Genomic DNA, 20,870 nt, shown 5'->3' on the forward strand with positions numbered 1-20,870 from the left:
TGCAGCAGGTCGTCTTGACCATGTCTACATGCCTTAATGCATTGAGCTGCTGCCATGTGATTGGCTGATTAGAAATGAGCATTAACGAGCAGTTGGACAGGTATGCCTAATAAATGGGACGGTGAGTGTATGATGGTGCTGAGAATCTCATTTCAAAGTGAGGATGAGGATCAGACATACACCCCGAAGGGAGACTTGTTCTAGATCCCTCAGTAGCAGGGAAAGTAAAGAAGGAAAGCTTCATGAACAAAGTATAAATTATAAAAACTAACTCTTGGTGTATGTGCTGAGGAACTCAGACACTTAAGAACTTCACCAGTTTTCTGAAGAAACAAAGACATGAATCAAAAAGAGAATACAGTTAAAAACAAACAACAAGGATTAAAACTCCATATCCTAAGAGTTTATGTTTTTTTTTTCTGTTGGTTTCATGGTAACTCAGTCATTTTAGAAACTTTAAGCTGCTGATGCGTAAACGTAACGCTAGAGGACGCAAGATACCAACAGGAGGAGGTGCGCTCTGAGTATGTAGGTCAGAGCATCCAGTCAACCCAGTACACCTGGAGTGATTCATGCTCAACAAACGGCTCATAATTCGTGAAAACATCAGCACATTGTGGTTTATCCAGTACATGGAGCTCACAAACAGACCGTTGAGCGTCAGATTAAACATGTTTGATTCCTCTTCCGTTCACTGTCTAAACTGAACTTGTGTTAAAGTTTTCTCCAACCCCAAGAGACTGTGAAGCGCTTTACTGGTTTGTTATTTCTCAATCATTCGTTCCTGTGGACGTTTTTCAGTCTCATCATGAATCATTTCGTGATTTAATTTGTTGTCTAATCATAAAATGCACCATGAGGATGTTCCTCTGTCAGTCTGTGCGCCCTCGGTGCGCTCCCTGCGTCGTCACAGAAGTTTCCTGATCCGCTGCTGCAGAAGAGCTGTGCGCCACAAACACCCAGCGGCTCCAGAGATACGAGGGAAATAATGCTTCATGTACGGATCCCACGGCTGGAATATGGACACACGGACACTCAGATGAAGTAATGAAGGGTATAAACACAGGGGCACTGCCTGGACACCACATCGGGAAGTAGAGGAGGACGGTGCAGTGAGGACAGACCCTCCACAGAGGATTCACAGCATCTCGGCGCTCCGCTGGACACAGAGACGGAAGGGAGTAGAGGAAGAAGAAGCAAAGGAGAGAAAGAAAGGAGGGAAAATGTTCAAAGTTAAACAGTGTCGTCTGCAAGTCTGCCGACCCCGCGAAGTGCAGTCCCGCAACAGCTGCAGAAAATGAGCAGGAATTAAACGAAGGATGAATGTGGTTTGGGATTTATCTGTGATTTTACAAACATTCATCATCTGCAAGGCGTCAGGTAAGAAGAACAGAGCGAGCTGTGGACAACACGGGTGGGAAAAGTCAGTGCATGTGATAAATGAAATGCTGCAGGTAACTAGAGTTGAAGAAGCTGCAGAAATCTCGGGGTAGAAACTGTGAGTGTGACGGCTGGTTGAATGAAAGCTCCACTAAATGTGACTTTGTGCGTGGATATGAGCGAACAGCGTGTACGCGTCAACAGGCTGCACGCAGACAGGACATCATCCCTGCTCTGCTGGAGCCAGGGTCAGGGTTAGTCTCAGCTTCTGAAGGTGGAGAATTCATGTGATCAGCGCGCGCACTCCAACACGCGCGCGCACACATACAAGCAGGTGGAACTATCCTTCACCACATACAGAGAGTCCCGCGTGCACGGGCGGACTGCGCGCAGTGTAAATACTTCATGGATATCACTGTCAGTGTGTCACCATGCGTGTCAGCGTTAGTCACACATGACTCTCAGTGATTCCCACAATGGGATGAGTCAAGACTTCCTACTCATCACCAAAGCTGCCACATTCACTTTCTGAACACAGCACGACTGTCGGAGAGCTGAGAAGGCAGGTCACGATCAGAGTGGACCAAGAGAAAAAGAATAAACGAGATCAAATACAGATTTTACCAGGACGATCCACACAATGTGCTTTTTTCTTGGTCCACTTCAACAACGTTGAAAATGAAACCTTTCCGCGAGCCTCCTGGCAGATCACAAACTGCCCTCCTTTATCAAGATGTTCTCGCACCAAAATGGCACCAAAGAGGAGTGAAACAATCATTCACAAGGTTCCTCGCTGCAAAAATGAAGGATAGAAAAGTATGAAATAGTTAACCAAAGGACTCAGACTTTAGTCAGCTGCAGTTCTGTTTCTCTGTTTATTTATGGTGGATATTAACTCTAACCTTTTGGTAAATCCTTTACATCAGATCATCTTTTATCTAAACGGTGGACATGGCCTCTGTGTTGATCTTGGCTTGGTTCGAACTAACCTTTAGACAACCAAAATCTAAAGTTCTCTTTATGTTCTGTGTTACTTGGTAGGGTCTGTAGGATTTTCCTACAAAGTAGAAAGTGAACTTTGACAGGAATAATCCCTCTCAAGCGTCTCCCCTGGCCCTCCAAACATGTGTGTCAGTGTCATAGACCGTGTGAGGAATAGACATAGTCTCCTTGATGTCAGCCGTCTGTGAAACAGAGTTTTGAAGTAAATCGACTGATGCGGCCATATTAGAAGTGGGGTCGGCTTTGAGTCTCCACACTAACAGCTATAGGGCGCCCCTCAGTCACATGAGCTGAGCTCTGCCTCTGATTGGGTGAACTTGGAGTCTTAATATTCTCTAAACTGCTGGGTTAGAAAAAAATCCCCCCTGTGTGTTGAAAGTGAAATAAGTGATTCAGACGGGAGACGTTTTTTGAACCAGACCATAAATAGGTTTATTTCTGCTGTAAAAAAAAACAGCTTCTGGTACTTCTAGGGCCAACCTCAAATGGACACTTGAGAAACAGCAGATTTTAGCACCAGTATTGTCTCATATTTTTAGGATGGAGGTTGCTGCTTAGTCCGTCAGTGTCTGTGTCTGCCTCAACCCCCTCCTTTGCCTATAGGTTGAAGTTTTGGTTGTTTCAGGATGTTCAGGAAGGTAGTAGGTGTGGTTACATCAGGCAACCACAGTGCACCCAGTGCGCAAGTGACTTAAGCCCCGTTTCCACCAAGCAGTTCAGTTTGATTTGTGGAAACGGGGCTAGCGGTACGGCACACATTTTGTAGCGTTTCCACCGACTGATCCAGGGACAGATCTCCGAATAAACGAGAAGAGCCATCCAGCTTTTTGGTTCCCTTCTGTTGGTGTGCCAGACTGAACTGATCTGAAGGTGGAGCTAGGAACACCGCAGACTGTTGATTGGTGGAAAGAATGGTCACTTCCTGTGTGACAGCGGCTGCTGTATTTCTCCTGGCCGCTCACAGTCTTCTCTGAAACAAAGCTTGATTGTTCTTTGAAACAAAGAGACACATGACAATCACAGAGAGGACGAACTGCTGGATAATCTGTTTCCTGTGTCACGTTTTTCTTCTTCGTTGGATTTATTAGCGGGTACACTGTGTCACGCTGCTATGGCGTCACGCTGTCATTTAACTGATCCGGCTATCAGCATCCAACTTACACGCCACCTACCAGGGGGGCCACAGTTGGCTGTGGAAACACAAACAGGATCAGGCCTAACCGAGCCAACCTCTACCAAATTGTACTGATCCAAACCAGATTGAAACGCTGCTTTTGCTTGTTGATTAGCCAGTGGAAGAAGCTAATCAGAGCAGCTACGATGGTGGACATAGCACGGAAGAAAAACCATCAAAGTGAAACAAAACTCCAAACAGATAAAGCTTTTTCCTTCATGAGGGTGAAGCTTGGCTCCACTTTCAGGAACTTGGAGAGCAGCACGGGGCCAAGAGCTATGGGAGTTAGCTTTCTGCTAACCAGGTATGTGTCAAATACCTGTGATTAGCTTGTGCTAACATGCCAAGTCAGGTGCACGGCTCTTGAGTCTCTCCCACGTAGAAACATGATGCTACAGGTGGTTGCTGGGGTAGAGAGTGTTTACGTAGTCACGGTCAGAGGCTGTGGGTGTGTGCTGCTGCTGGCACTGAGCCAAGGAGGAGGAGCCCAGTTTGACTGTTGTGTTTACTAACAAGTAATGAAATGTCCTGCAGACCCTACCTTTGAACATGCCTTGTTTCTGATGTCCAGCAGGGGGCCAACACACAGCTCTAAAAACAAAGTCTGAATTCAAAGATATCTTTGAGAAAGTCTTTCATTCAAACAGACCAGAACTGATGAGATACTTAAGAACGGGGAGACATAACGATGTGGTCCAAGCTCTGATTCAAGTTTCATCTCAGCTTGTCCCTTTAAACCAAAATGGTGACAACCTCAGCACAACAGAAGGCCTCAGTGACAAACAGCTGTTGGAAGCTGTCTTCACTAATGTACATGATTATTGATTCTTAATTCCTCCTCCCAGCTCCCAGAATTCTGCAGGAAGTTGGATTTAATGGATGAGCAGGGAGCCATACTCAGAAAAAAAAGAAAAATCACCATCAGGGAGTGGGCCCAGGTGAAGACATGACATCATGTGATCTCAGTGCGTAGAGTAGGGCCACCCGCCTCCTTACACAACCTCATCCTTCTGAACCAGGAGAACTGCATGCAGTGAGGAGCATGTCAGAGAGTGGACTCCAGAACTTTGTAGAAGTTATCATGAGTTGCACTGGGTGATGGAGGCAGCTGAGTCTGCTCTTTGTACCCTGTGGTCTTTGCGGTAGCTTTAAAAAACAACATCAGTGTAAGGTATCCAGAGATGTGCAATATCTCCTCCTGATGACCCACCCCGATGTAACATTATGCATCAAAAGCATTAAAAAGACATCAAGGCCGTCCATTTGGTGGATGTGGACTCAATGTGAAAGGGGTAATGTCGTCATTTACTGTAATACAGATCCTCCATAAAGTTTCTGCTCATTACAGAGAGTATCAGAGCAGGAGAGGCTGAGTACGCTCTCCGTTATGGTAGAGGCAACAAATAATGGACCTTACAGTTCCTTTAATGCCACCACATCACAGGTTTGAGCATTTCAGACAGGTTCAGCTTGGCCTGACTGCAGTGACACTCTGGATGCAGAGTGTTTCCGGGGATTGGAGGGCCTCTCCTTCACCTGCTGTATCCCCCTGTCTCTGTTTCAGTGGAGCCTCTGGATGAAACCTACAGGTTTGGCTGTAAACAGAGCTGCTGCACCATCACCTGCAGCCTCAGGACAAACACACACACACACACACACACACACACACACACACACACACACACACACACACACACACACACACACACACACACACACACACACACACACACACACAGGAAGAGATGCAGACCCTGCACAGGAACGCTGGAAAACACATCTTCACTCTGACCTACTTTACAGTTTGAAATAACTTTGTTTGTTCCTGTGAAGAGAAAATGAACTTATGTGTTATTGAAAAGCTGATGGTGATTGATTTGAAAAGCATCAAAATGTGCAGACCTTCTTTCCAGGTGAGGTCGAGAGGGTGCCAGCAAGAGCTTCTTCTTCTTCTTCTTCTTCTTCTTCTTCTTCTTCTTCTTCTTGAGGAAAATGTAAAAATGAACTTGTTTATCTCTTTGTCTCTCCTCCTGCAGCTCAGCCTATTGCCTCCAAGCTTGATGAGGATTGGTGGTCATATAAGGACCTCGTCCAGGGAAGCTTTGTTCCAGGTAAGAGACCATTGCCCTGTCACGAGATTTTTTTCCCCAGGATGAAATCGGGAAATTCACGCTCCCAACCCATGTGATTGGTTCCGGCAGCATCTCTTCTTCTTCTGTATAATCCTGCTGATTTGACATCGAGTGCATTACATGCGCCACCATCGGTCTCCGAGGGAAATGAGGCGCCTCGCAGGTAGTTTACATTTACCGATCAGAATGATATATATAATTAGAACAAGAAGAAACGCGTTGCAGTGATTAGCTTTTGCCAGCATTGTCAGTCCACTTTTGGAGGTTAGAAATTATGTTAAAGTAAAATATTCTGCACTTAAATTACGTTCGGTAACAGCACTGTCTGTATGCTATTTTGCAAACTGCAATGTCATGCTTTCCTATTATGGTATTTTGGTAGTCCAACTTCAAGGAAGCCATGTAGTATCCTATTAACTGAAGATCTATGCATTATTATCTAGTTATGCAATTTGGGTAAGTAGTTATGGTGGTGATAACGGTGATGATGAAGTGTACATATTTATAATCAAACTGGGCCTGTTTGTAGAACACTTTTAATGAGATGAATGCAGCTCAAAGTGCTTCAGAGTTCAACAGAAAAAAAGAAAAAAAGAAATGATTAACCAAGCTGATTTTTTTAATGAAAAGTAAAAGCTTGAAACTAAAAAAGTGTCAAAGATTAATAACATTTAACATTTCACTTAAGTACTGTAGAATTACCAAATGTTAAATTTCAATTCAAGAACTACACACTTTCAACACAGCGTGGTGGGAGCAGCCATGTAATTGCAGTGAAAATTTAAAAACCATTAGAGCATTCGAGGTGGAAGCTGTTGAAGTGAAAGACTTTGCAGGAACCAATCACATGGGTTGGGGGCGTGGATTTCCTGATTTCATCCTAGGGGAAAAAATCTCGCTCGCCCTGTCACTCACAGCAGAGTGTCAGAAGCACAAGAAAAGAAAATACTTCAAACCTGTTTTTATGGATTCTCCAAACACCCTGACGAGGTGTATTTTTTAATGATTCACTTTTATTTTGCTGAGCTGAGGTCTTGAATGAAACGAATGCTTCACCTGGTTGTGTGAAGCTGCTGTGCTCAGAATAAAGGCTAAACAAGCATCAGATCAGTGTAAATGTTTTTAGCTGAGTGTAAACAGAGCAGTGACTTCCTTTAACCTGAAGGACTTCCTTCTGACCGTGATGAAGGCCTAAATTTGTTGTCTTTGTAGCGTTTCACACCTTGCTGTTGCTGTGGTTTTGCTGGTGAATGTCTGGCGAGCTCACGCTGCCCTGAGGTTGTTTCTCATCAGTTTGAATCAGCTAAGCTCCTCACTAAATGCTCTGAGAGCCAGTGAATAAGTGGTGGAGCATCAAATCAAACCAAATCCACCTCTGGGTTTGATGGATGAACATTTCATGCCAAGCTTGGCAGCGGGAAGCGTTCAGCGAGCAGGAGTTTCTGAGTAAACCTTGTGATGGTGATTTAATTAAATTGTACAAAGAAAGGTCATCACTGACTGGGAATGTATTAAATGACTGTTGCCAAAAAATGCCATCCATAAATGACATCCAGGATTAATAAAATGGAAATCTGATGGATTACAGTAATCTTGTTGAAGCTCAACAGTTGACAGGGTTTGTTGGAGGCCTTTTAGAAGACAAACCTGGTTGTTTTGTGGTTTTTTGAAACCTGGGCTCTACGTTGAGTGTACCCTGAGTGATGGGCTTGGTGGGTTTTGCATTTGCTCCAAAGGATTGCTCTACAGCGGTAAATCAGGCTACAGTGGTTGCTGCGCAGTCTTTTAGGAAAGAAGTGCTCTGTCAGTCTATGAACTCAAACTTATCCGTCTTATCACTGAAAGGCTCAGATTGCTTTTCTAGGCCTTGATGTTAACTTTTTTACTCACCAGCCACTGGGGCTGGTAGTTTTCCTGAGTGACTAGCCAATCAGCTGTTTCACTAGCCAAAATTGTAGTGTTTTATAATTATACTGACCATGTTATTGTTGAATATGATTAAAGCTGACTGTGAAACTCTTATGTTTACTTGATCTAGATTTAAAACCTTTTCAGATGTAAGTGACCCCTGTGTCCACTCTGTCTCTGCTCTGTCACTGCGATGGATCAGGTTCCCATCCAGGTGAATGTGTCAACTTACACTGGTGATGTGCGCAGATCTGTTCTGCTGCGTTTTTTGCTTCATTGATCTGTCAAACCGAGGAAAAAAGATTTCATTCGCTTTTGGCAACTGAAAATATGCTATGATATAGTTTAGTTTATAGTTTACCTTGGATTAAGAGGTAAGTCAATAAATAGTTAAGTGAAACTCAGCGTCTTTCAGTTTTTTTTTTAAGTGAGCCTCTCCCAAAAGGTCATCATCTACTCCATGGACCCCTCCCATCATAACTACGGCAGTAACATATCTGTTTTCAAACCTGTGGGTAGATGATGATACAGATGCTAACTCTTCATTTAGGTCTCTCCAGCTTATTGGGCATAATTTTTCAAAATCTCTCTCTGTCTCTTGCTGACTGAGAGAAAAAAAACATACAACTTGCCTTGGTATAGAGGTATGTTTACAGTATTTCCATATATCAAATTTATCTTACATATTACTGATAAATATTTGTTTATTAGGAGGTTTAAATATTTTTCCTACAAATGTGAACATAGTTAGAGGTCCCATATCCTGCTCCTTTCCTGCAGTTTAATCTGGATCATTGATGTCTTCATAAAATGGTAGTAACATGTTTTGGTCCCAAAAGCCAATAAATCAAGCACAGCAGCATTGTTTCCAGGCTCTCATAGCCCCTCTGTTCAGAACGCTCTGATTTAGTGGGCGTGGCCTTCATATGTAAATGAGCCACCGCTGATACCGCCCCGCTCTTCCACGTCACTGAGAGCGGCGCCATGAGCTCCGAGTGCACAATGTTTAGAAAACAGAGAAGCTCGTTTACCGTAACATTACAGGCTAAAACAACAGGCTAACTGCAGCTAAAGTTAGCATCCTGAAGCTAAGACAGAGACAGGGGGGACACTGAGGAAAAGCTCTTCCATCTGCTCCACAGCACACAGCATTTAAAATACTCACATTTCCAGGGTCCCAGGTTTGTTGGAGGATGGTTGGTAATGCGCCTGGATTCAGGACCAGTCTATTGGCTAGCCCTCTGTTGGACTGTCCAAAGTTGGAAAAGCAGTCGGCCGTGAAGTGACTAGCACACACATGCTCAGTTTTACTGAGTGTAGCTGGAACATTTCCCTCATATGTGAACTCAAGACACTTAGGGCTCTAATTTCGTAGACCAGGCGCAGGCGCACCTGCCCTGCACCGGCCTTCGCCGTGCGCACAGGGCGTGACCGGCGCACTTTGCAAGTTTCCTGCAGTGCCAAGAGAGGCGCAGTACAGGCGCACATGAGCGCAGAGCTGCGCGTCCACGCCTCCCTCCGCGCAAATGGCAGAGAGGGAGGAGAAAAGCCGTGAGTGGGTTTAACACAGCCGAGCGCTGTTTTCACCAATCAAATGAGCGCCTCTCCTCGCCTTTAAATGCCCTGCGGCCGAGGCACAGCGTCTGATTGGTCTGACTGATCTCCAGCACCACGGAGAGAGTGCTGGTAGCGGAGACGGTCAGAGCTGCTGTCCCTGCTGCAGGACAATGGACAGCGGGGCGCATCGAAGGACACGACGCGCGTCACCTTGTGGGCCAGCTCCCGGGACAGATGTAATCTGTTCCTTTGTCTTTATCCGGAGTAAAAAATTCAGAGGCAGTTACACAGCTGGCTTATCCATTCAGAAAACTTTTGATCCACCTGCACTCCTGGTTTGTCATCACCAAGCAGAACCTTTGGTGATATACTGTATACTCTCCCAGTGTCTCCACCTCATCCTCCTTACAGTAATGTACTCCATCTTTTTAGATCAGGTTAGAAATAAAGACTAAAACAGAGAAATATGGGAAATCACAGGTAAATCCTGAGTGACATACATTTATTTTGTCTCTTTTTTCTTCGTCTTTTCTCTTCCTCTTTTCTTTGAATGAAATGAAATGAGAGAACCAGATATATACTCAGTATCAGATGTTAAGGCTGTTTATTGTTTAATTGTAAGATGTGCATCAAACTTCCAGCTGCCGTCAGGTTAACTTTCCATTATGACAAACGGCTTTAATCTGACATCAGATGTGACGGGACAGTTAATACAGATATAAATGTATATGCTGGTTCAGACAGTTACATTAAATAGTGATTGCTGTGATTGTTTGTTGCATTAAAATGTGCCTGACACTCTGGAAACCTGCCTCTGAGGCTTTGATGACATGTGCGCACATGTGTGCCTGTCACCAAATTACAGCTGCGTGGGGTGCGCTCCGCCTTGCGCCGAGGATAGACCAGGTTGGAGCTGGCGAGCTTTCAGCGCTCTGTTTTTGGCACGAAATTGTCACTGCACCAACATGAATCTGCTGACACCTCCCCCTGTTGCACCGTCAACTCCCCCTGGCGCGCCGTCACACCCATCTCTGTGCAGACGGTCTACCAAATTGTCAAATTGGCAGCGCACGGCGGTGCGCCACACGAAATTAGCACTGCGCAGGCTGCGCCAGGCTTGCGCCCCCTGCGCTGCGCCACGGAATTAGAGCCCTTAGTCTGTCTTCTACTGAGATGGGAAGCTTGTGCATGGAGCTATGTGGCTGTTTACTGCCAAAAACAGAACAGTGATGGCTCCTCAACTTTGGCATTCTCCTCCCCCTCCCCGCTGGAGAGATTTCTCTCCAGATGCGGGGAGGGGAGTGGGTGAGGAGGGGGTTCGGGGGTATTTGCTCCAGTGGACCAATCAGGTCAGACTTGCTCCTGATTGGTCAAAAAAGGGAATCGCTGACGTCGGCAAACCCCCAAATTCCAAACAGCTCGTTTTAGGTCAGGATTTTACATTCACAAGCTCTACTAAGAACAGGTTTGGTCATTAAATATCACATTTTGTGGGCTGGGAGGAAAGACAAAGACCCACAAATTTCACTAAATAATATAATACCAACTACTAATAATAATACTAATAAAGTGTTTTTTGAATAGTATGGGACTTTTAAGTTTCAATTTCTCTTCTCCTTTCCTCTCCCCTTCTTCCTCTGCTCTACTGTGAGTGTTGCCTTTTAGAGCGGTGCAGTGTGAGCTTCAGTGAGCTCCATCAGATAAATGCCCTCATTTGGAAAAGTTAGGGGAGTTTAAATCCTGAAAAAGTGTCGACAATGGAAAGTGAAGAAGACGTGAGTGAACCTTTATATGTCTAAAACACGTTGTCAGGCGGTGAACACTGGGAGCTGTCCAAGCTGGACATGGAGTCTGAGCACAGAGGAGAACAAGGAAAGGGGCAAATTGTATTGGTGTATGTCACTGGTAAAATATTATACAAAGCCCCCCCCCCCCCCCCCCCCCACAAAAAATAAATAAATAAATAAATAAATAATAAAATAAAATAAATAAATAAATAAATAAATAATAAAATGGGGGAAAAATGCAATTATATTATTTTCAGGAATCTTTCAGCTCTAGAATAAACTGTGCTGGGAGTGGGGTATTGAAGTGTTGAAGGTTCAATTTGTGATTTTGATTTTTGCCATAATCGCCCAGCCCTTCTTTCATTTGGTAGACTAAGTTGAAGTGGCCTGTTTCAGCTTTAGAGAGGACCAATGCTCCAGAGTGATAGCATCTGTCCATAGGACCCCAGAATATGTATGACTCTGACCTGTGATTTATTTTCCCTCAGAAGGCAAAAGCAGCTTTGTCAACCTTAAAATCCATTCATGTAGCAAAAAGTGAATGAGTGATGCTGGGTGCTAATGCTGTGTGTCCATGCAGGCAGCAGGAAGTGAGGGATGGCAGGGCAGACGTTCAGGCAGGGGAGCAGAGTTTATGTGCTCCTGGAATCTGGTTAATAACCACGACCTTTTCTCCGTTTCCCTCAGCATACTTTAAATGCTTGTGCAGACACTGTGGAGAGACATTACTGCTCAGGTTGGTGCATTCAAATCTGGATGTGTGGAGATTGGATTTGCACGGAGGACAGACTGTTTACCCATAATGACGCTCACACACTCCTCTCCTCTGCTCCTGCCCAGATGACGTTACTCAGACACTTGCTGTGAACAGTGCAGTCGGTGTTTCAGAAAGAGACTGACATGTCAGAGTGTGACTGTGAGGGTTTTTTAAAGGCCGTCTCAGGCGTTTGAGCCTGACAGTAACTTCATCACATCAGTGAGCGCAGCCTGCACGAGAATACCTGCATCTCCTCTCACACTCCACCTCTCTGCCCGCTCTGTTAGTGCTGCGCAAGCACAGGAGAAACGTCTGCTTTAAGCTGTTTCTGGGAACGAGGAGGGAATACAGTCAGCAGAAACAGACAGAAAAATGAAGGTGATAACATAAAATTCAGGTCACTTCTGGGTGCGATCCCACACTCATATTTCCTGTCATCACCTGTGCAGACACATGACGTTCACGGCCATGGGCTGAGATCAAAGGGATGCAACTTTAGAGGAAAAACAGGGATGGCTGTGCGGCAGCCTCGGAGCACAAACAGAAATCACAGTTCCCTCTCGAGTTGGATGACCCAGGAGGAGACGCAGCACAAATGAGGCAGCTTCAGTTTGCCACAAACACAGAGGAGCTCCGAGTGGAAGATAAAAGCAGGCAGAGAGGAAGGAGTCTGGCGACAACACTGTGCTTTGCCTGTGAGTTATCACTCTGGCACCATAAAATATGAAACTAAATTTAACACGAGATACAGCATGTGCCGCAGATGCCACCAACAATGAAGAGAGTTTGGCAGGCTGAGACACCAGCATGCAGCTCTTATTTTCACAGGTTCAAAAGCAGCAGCTTCTGAGAAACACACGCACCTCTGGGACCGGTCCAGTCCAGTTACCCTCACTGACCCTGTCCCTCCTGAAAGTACTGGACGGTTGTTGGACGGTTACGCCAACAGCACAGGCGTCATCAGATGGGGATATTTTAGCTTTAGCATCCAAAGAGAAACTCAGGGAAGCTGCTGTCAGGTTTTCATTGAAGTGAGGTGGTTATTCAGACACGTGTATGCCAAAACCAACATGTGGTCCTCATTCTTCAAGTCTGTCCTCCTGCCAAACGGAAGAATACCCGCTGAAATCATCATGGATGAAGCAAAATCCTCCTCTTTCCTTTGCTCATCCAAGTCAGTTTTCTACTGATCAACCCCCTGGAGGTAGAGACTGCTAAATCATAAAATATTTATTCTATAGATTATCATTTTGCAGGTACAATACAACTTAGGCCCTAAAGTTCTTTCCAATAAACTACTCCTATTCCAAACAAGTGAGCACCAAACAGGTTGTAAGATGGGTTCCTGCTACTCATCTCTGATAGTTTTTCAGGTCAAAACAAGTCGGCTCCTTGTGCCCCCCCCTGGGAGTTGGTTTGATCCGAAGACGCTGCAGGAGATCCTCTCTGACTGAGGTCACACAGACACACAGGCAGCTGTGTTAGATTTGTTGATGAAAAGTTGACTTCAGCATCAGCTTGTTTAGTGTGTTTTTAGCATTTTCTTGTTTGGCAGTAACACACTTCTGTACATGAAAAGAGCTGCTAGCCTGCTTACACAGTCTGATGAGGGTCTGAGCGGGCACTGCACATCATTTCCATTTTTTGCTTCAAATCTTTTTACTATGAAGTTTGTCTAAATTCCTCAGTAAGGATGCTATTATTCAATCCACACCACGTTAACCAAGTTAACCAAGTTAACCAACGTGCTGCTCAGTCAAATCATAGAAAAGCATCAATCAAACAAATACAATGAATTATAAAACACATGAAAATAAATAAGATCCATTAAAACACAGGATTTAGGAGCATAAAAGAACAGATCACACTAATCTAATGCTGGATTAAAAGCCAAAGAATAAAAATGAGTTGAAGATGTGGTTTAAAAGCAGGTACAGTTGGCAGGGTGGGCATGTTTTAGTTTTCAGAGGCAGATCAGAGAAAGCTCCATCACATGGGGTTTCTGGGACAGCGAGCTGAGGGTGATCAGCAGACCTCAAGGTCCAGGAGGAAGTGAGCGTTTTAAAGATCTCTCTGAGGGGCTGATCCATTTTAAGATTCAAAGACAAACAATATATTTTTAAGACAAATTTTAAATGAAGTCTGAAATGAACAGGGAGCCAGTGATAGACGCCAGGGTTGGGGTGATGAGGTCACATTTTCCTGTACCTGTTAAAAAACGAGCAGCAGCATTTTGGACTAACTGTAAGCATGCCAGGGACACCTGATTGACAACAATGCAGAAAGTGTTACAGCAGCCCAACCGTGAGGAAACCAAAGCATGAATGACTTAAAGTTGGTAAAGGAAAAAAAGATTTCATTTTGGAGGGAAGCCTGCTGAATGTATTTGTTGATCCAGTTTAAAATCACTGTCCACTTATTGTCTGACTCCTCTTATTGGTGTTTACCTCCTTGTTGTACTGAGCTGAATTTATCAAACATGTAAGAAAGAAATGAAAACACGCTGATACAGCCCCTCTATAGAAGTTTAAGTGTTGGTGAAATGCTGAGCGACAGTCTGTCAGTACAGGAAAACCTTCAATCATGACCCAGTCTCAGAGCCCTCAGACTTTATCTGGATATTTATACTTTATTACATCATTACCTTGACACCAATATTTACATGTGAGTGCAGCCAACACAGAGACGCTGATTCCCCTCACTCTTCTTTCTTTCTTGATAAATTGTCAACAATTGCAAAACACTAAAATATTGAGTCCAGTCCAGAATATCCATTTTACAGCTGGTTACACCAGAAGCTGCAGAAAGATTGGCTGTTGTATCCACAGAATAATTTGCCAGCCGATCCCCACTGGGTTTACAGACTGGTGTAACTGGATTTCTTATTTTGGCTGGAAATAACAAGCTGTACAACGCTGAACAAGACCAGCAGCTCCATATCAATCCCAGGTGGCCCTGCTCCGAGTCCTGTCCTGCTTCACATCCTAGTTTTACAGCAGATCTAACCGTAGTTTTTAAAATGATCACCATGCTGTATCAGAGCATCACTGAAACAAGAGATTATCTCATGAAACACTTCCAATAAACTCCTGATGATTCAAGACAGTCAGCTGCAGACCTCCACTCTCAGCCCACTCTCTCAAGCCGCGTTTTCACCAAGCAGGCCGCTTCGGTTTGGTTCGGTTTGGTTTCCTCTGACCTATCCCAGGACAGATCCCCAAATAACGGAGATGAGCCGTCCCACTTTTTGGGACCCTTCCCAGTATGGGTGCCAGACTGAACCGATCCGCTCTCAGAAGGTGGAACAACAACACACTGCAGTCTGCTGATTGTTGGAAAGAACGGTCACCTCCTGTGTGACAGCGGCTGCTGTATTTCTCCTGGCTGCTCACAGTCTTCTCTGAAACAAAGCTTGATTGTTCTTTGTCTCAAAGAGACACATGACAACCACAGAGAGGACGAAATGCTGCTCTTTGTTAACTTTGCTGCATTTTTCTTCTTCGTCGAATTTATTAGCAGGGTAAACGGTGTCGCGCTGCTACAGCGTCACACTATTGTTTAATAGCTGCGGCTTTTGGCATCCGGCTTACACCCCGCCTACCATGAGAGGGCACAGTTTGCTGTGGAAACGCAAACGGGATCAGGCTTAACTGAACCAAACCGTGACAAACTGTGCCAAACCGTACTGAACTGACCCAGACTGCCTGGTGGAAACGCGGCTTTAGAGGCTCCACTCCTCCACTATCAGAAGGAAGTGATGTCAGGATGTGAAGTAAAAAATAATGAAAATAATAGTTGCCTTCAAAGTGATGTTGGGGAGACACTTCCTGTTTTTCTGTGTTTTGATGACCATGGTTAACCTGATTCCTGGATAGTGTTATATGGAAAAAGTAAACGTCTAAAAGTCACATCGTCAGTAACAGCATGAATTGGTGGGCTCCTCTGTTTGTTTAGACTCATTGAGGTCGACTTTAACTGAGGTAAATGAAGGGATGGGTATGGAGAACAGGTTCCTGTTAAGAACTGATTAGAAATGGTTCAGTCCATCGGCATCATTAGCCTCAATGCTTGATGAGTCCAGGGTGGATTATTTACATCACCCCGAAGCAGCCGGACCTTAGCTTAGCAGATGATAACAGTTTCCCAAGAAAACTCTGATTCAGGATTTTCTGATTGAAGAACTGAACACACAAAGGAATGATCATTACTCTCTGACACCAGATTCTTATTCAACACATTCAACATGTTACACATCTCCTGATGGGCCAACAACCAGAGAGAAATCATAACTCCACCTTGATGCCAACGTCTCCTGGAAATTGCATTTTTATGGTAGTGGTAACTGTGAATTGATTTAACTTTCTTTTTAAACCAGAATTTTAACTTTCATCACAGAAACAGAACAGTTAGTCTGTGTAAACAACACTGAGAACTCTAAATGTCAAATTACGAACAGGTAAATGTTTCCAGACAGGAAGAGAAGCAGGCTCATGGCTGTGGCTCAAACTGTTGCTATAACCACTTTGAGACACTAGATGGCCTATTTCAGCCGGTAACATATATCAAACTAATACACTTCTGTCAGGTGTGTTCTGATTTTTACTGATTTTTATTTAATCATGTCCAGATTTCCAGATCCAGTGACCAATTTCATATTCATTGAAGTGCGAACTTGTTGTGAACCCCAGTACAATGACACTGGTTTTGGTTTGTTTTCTTTTTGTTTTAAACATCAGATTTTAACGTAGAGGGGTGGAGCCTACGAGAGAGTCCACTGCACAGACTTTTAGGAAATTCTTAGGGATATACAGTCACTTTGTCTCACACTGACACTGATGACCAAACACTTTACAGCTGAGTTTGAAGCTGCTAACTTTTCCTCCTCATGGAACTTTCCTGGAATAACTGTCTTCTTAGAAAACTTTGTCCCACACAGTCCACTCCATGTTTTCTGTGTGAAGCATAAACATGCTGTGTGCACTTTGTGCTGCATTCATGGTGTGACGGAAATTCACTGTTCTCATGTTTGCTGGTCCTTCTTTGGCCTTTTTGAGTTGATATTTCTTATTGTTTCTGTGTAAGATGGAAAAATACTGTGGATGCCAATCTGAGACAGTAAGTACCAAATTTATGACTGAGCTAACAAAGTTCATTTCTGACATGAGGGGGTACTCTTAAATCATTTTGTTATAGTGTGAGCTGACATGGTGTGATGTAATAAACGTGATGACATAATAATTTCCTGTTACCGACCTGATAATTATTGAGCACCCCCTAAAAATGATGTTGTGCTCACATCTTAAGTTACTGTAATTATTTGCTTCCTTATAAGGCACAAATCCCTCTCTACAGTTGCATATCCAATCAGAAGTAACCAATGACGTGAGGTTGGTCATGCTGTTTGCGATAGAGCTAACTTGCTAGCTCAGATGATCCCGGAATCAAGTAATTCTCATAGGTTTTTTACATCCTAACGTATGATCCAACAGAGACCCAACATGGAGGTGATTTTTCAAAATGACCTCATTCAGACTGTAATGATGATAATATTCACTCCCCGCAGGCCAACACAAGCTGGACACAAAGTTGAACTAAAATGGAGAATTTCTACTTGATCTGTGTGAATAAACAAACTCACAGTGTAATATAAACAGACTTGAAAATGTATTTGTTTAAGCTCTTCCAAGTGATGAAATAAAATCAATGTCACACGTGTAGCCCCAACCTGCACAAACACTGAACCAGGATTTCACACAGGTGAGATCAGACGTTCCTGTTACATGTGCGATGATTTAAGTCCATTCTGTGATTTTCTGTCCGGTCTGAGCTTCTCGTGTCTCCTGGCCTGACGGTTCTCCTCCAGTCTCTAGGTCTCTGTGCGTCAGGCGGTCCAGGGCGTCAGGTCGGCTGTGCAGCTGTAAAGTTCTTATGTATATTTGATCACATGTGCGTCGGCTCTCTTTTATCTTCTCCCATCCCCTCTCCTTCATTCCCTCTCATCTCTTCCTCATCTCCGCTCCTTCTCTTCCCCCTTCTCCTCACGGCTGGTCCACTTTTTTTGCTTCATCTTTCTTTCCTTTAGTCCTGCAGCGTCTCCTCCTCAGCCCTTCCCCTGTCGACCATCCTTGTCCCTGTGTTTTGTCTCCTCTTTCATTTCTCCTCTCTGCTCCCTCCAGCTGACGCCTCCTCTCAGCCTGAGCGGCCTGGAGATGTTGCTATCATTCATTTGAACTCACTCGCGACTCGAGGCCCTTTCTAATCTCAGAGGAAATCTGTGTGCTGATGAGGCTGCGCTCTGTGCGAGCGTTGGCCTGGCGTGTGAAAAACAGTCAGTCAGGGGTTACCTTCTGATCATCTCAGCAGCACAAACACAAACGCTGGCATCCTGACTTCCTGTGTAGTGACAGCAGCTTCTGAAGAGAGAGGAGGACATGGATCAAACAGACAGCTGGGTTATCAGGGACTCTAATGTTCTGATTAGCATCAGGTTAGAAGCCCAAGCTGGACAGAAACGCTCCGTATGAACACCTCGGTCAGAACTAACAGGCTCGAACCAAACCAGCAAACCAGCAAACCATCAGACCATCAAACCATCAAACCATCAAACCATCAATTCATCAAACCATCAGACAATCAAACCATCAGACCATCAATCCATCAAAAGATCAGTTCATCAGACCATCAGACCATCACACCATCAAACCATCAAACCATCAGACCGTCAGACCGTCGGACCATCATACCATCAAACCATCAGACCATCATACCATCAAACCATCAAACCATCAATTCATCAAACCATCAAACCATCAGACAATCAAACCATCAGACCATCAATCCATCAAAAGATCAGTTCATCAGACCGTCGGACCATCATACCATCAAACCATCAGACCATCAAACCATCAATCCATCAGACCATCAGACCATCAAACCATCATACCATCAAACCATCAGACCATCATACCATCAAACTATCAGACCGTCAAACCATCAAACCATCAGAGGGAAAATTTTGAGGGGGAAATGGTGACAGGAAATGACATGTCAGGCTGAGTTCAGAGTGCACATGCTCTGTCTTGATGTTCACGTGCAACATAAGTACAACTTGTTCCCACTGGCAACTCTGCGAATCAGACCTTAGTGACTTTAAAACTTATTTATTTATTATTGTTGTTATTTTTTCAACAAAGTGACTATCAACAAATGGAGCAACGTTTCTGGAGTTTGGAGACTCTGGTGTTAGTGCACTGTTCATGTCTCTTCAACGAGCCCCCCCCCCCCCCCCCCCCCAGCCTGGATGAAGGAGGAGGGCTGATATTTGGATTTTAAGATATTAACAAAATGTTAGGATAGTTTTCCTTTCTCCTACAGCATCTGTCAGTGACATGATAAACTGTCATCAATCAAACAGTGACATCAAATAAATTAAATATGATTTTAACTAAAAAACTTCAGAATGCAAAAATGGATAAAAATGAAATCAGATAAAACATTTGATACCTGTGTTTTTAACTTCAGAAGAAACATTAATACCATCACCTGTTTTGATGCTATTTTGATTTTTTGTTTTCCTCTTCTTTTTTTTTCTTCAATGTTTTTTTTTTTCAGTTTAGGATATGTTTTTATTTTTAGTACTGACCACCAAAGTCATAGTTTTGGCTCGGTAACACTGCGCCTCAGACATCACATCCCAGCCCGGAGCAGTGGGGTCTGGCTGTCCTTTCTGCGTGTTTCAGACAAACCGCTCTGCTGTCAGCTGGGAGCAGAGTTTTCCATCCTCCAACATTGGTCTCTCATTCACAGGAGAAAGGACGGCTGTGGTTGAGGCTCTACGTTTCAACCACAGATATGAATGTCCTCCATCTCCACTCTGTCCAACATATGAAGCTGTGAAACTCCCCGCAGCACTGTGACCATCTCCCCCAGCCAGCTGCCATTTTATCTGTGTTTTTGAGGTGATAACTTCATCTGAGCCTCATGAATAAACCTCTTCTCCATCAAGTCTACCAAGGTGTCAGGAGCAGGTTGCATAGAGCTGTTTGTGCTGCGTCACCAACAGACGACTCAACAAGAAACACTGAGGTCTGATATTAGCTTACTCTGCATGCTGTGAGGACATTTATAGTCACGCTCCTCTTTCCTTCAGCTGCCCTGCACATTAAACAAACTGTACTGCAGCCATGGAGCTGAAAATAGAGCTTTCTTGTCTGCCAACTGGTTGGACTGGGTTGTTTATTCCCTTCAGACTCAGAGCTTCTTGGCTTTCTTGGTGCAGCAGACTGAATAAACTGTCAAAGTGCCATTCTCACATCCGGAGTATTTCTTTACAACACAACTTGTCTGCCGGGCGGTGACAGTGGAAGAAACCTCAGAGAGGAACTGGATCTATTTTTGATTCAGAAAGGCTGAGTGTTGGAGGGAAAGAAGAGCTGTTTCATACTAACTGCTCCTTTTCAGAAAATATCAGAGGAATTAATCAAGAGCTGCTGCTCCATGTCCACCTTTCATTGGCTCATCTTCACATCTCTCTCAACCCCTCTGCTTTTCAGTCAGAGTGAAAGAGAAATGCAAAGAAGTGCAGTGAGATCTGGATGGCAGGGAAGAGGCGAGACGGCGTGTTCGTGATGTTTCTCTCACGCCGTCTCTGTGCCTGCCTCGCCACGAGACGGAGGACTGTGGCTGAGAGTAGGAGAGAAGAGCAGAGAGAAAACGAAGAGAATGAAGGAGATAGATCTCATTTTGGTAGCTCTGTGAGTGTGAGTGTGTGTGTGTGTGTGTGTGTGTGTGTGTGTGTGTGTGTGTGTGTGTGTGTGTGTGTGTGTGTGTGTGTGTGTGTGTGTACTGCTGGCCTTAAAGTGTGAAAGAAAAGGATGAAAAGGAGGATACAAAGGAGGATAAAAAAGAGGAGGAGAGGAGCTCAGGGATCTGTTCAGTCGGCCGTCGTTCAGCTCTCTTCAGGAAAAATGATTACAGAGAAAGTTGGAGAGAAAACCACCTGAGGAATAAAACTGGATGTGTTTTCTGCGTCCTGCCTCGTGTTTGCAGATCCTCTGGACTCATAAAGGGCTTCCTCTTTGTGCTGTTGTGTTTTTGGTTTCATTATGTCTCTCCACAACTCATCTTTTCTCTCAGATGTTATGTCCAGGCTGCGTGTTTGCAAAGCCTGAGCG

General features: G+C 44.3%; 1 protein-coding gene across 1 annotated transcript in view; it reads left to right on the plus strand.

Annotated features, from left to right (window-relative positions):
* Positions 1 to 664: 664 nt before the first annotated feature.
* Positions 665 to 20,870, plus strand: part of LOC141810073 (carbonic anhydrase-related protein 10-like) — a 186,742-nt gene continuing 166,536 nt past the window's right edge. The window contains exons 1-2 of the mRNA XM_074697390.1: positions 665 to 1,380; positions 5,593 to 5,667. Of these exons, the coding sequence (XP_074553491.1) occupies positions 1,320 to 1,380; positions 5,593 to 5,667 (136 nt within the window). The 5' untranslated portion in view covers positions 665 to 1,319. The remainder of the gene's footprint in view (positions 1,381 to 5,592; positions 5,668 to 20,870) is intronic.

Source organism: Halichoeres trimaculatus, unplaced genomic scaffold (genome assembly GCF_033239565.1).
Source record: "Halichoeres trimaculatus isolate MK-OKI-2021-1 unplaced genomic scaffold, fHalTri1.1 fHalTri1_scaffold_20, whole genome shotgun sequence".
Classification (NCBI taxonomy): domain Eukaryota; kingdom Metazoa; phylum Chordata; class Actinopteri; order Labriformes; family Labridae; genus Halichoeres; species Halichoeres trimaculatus.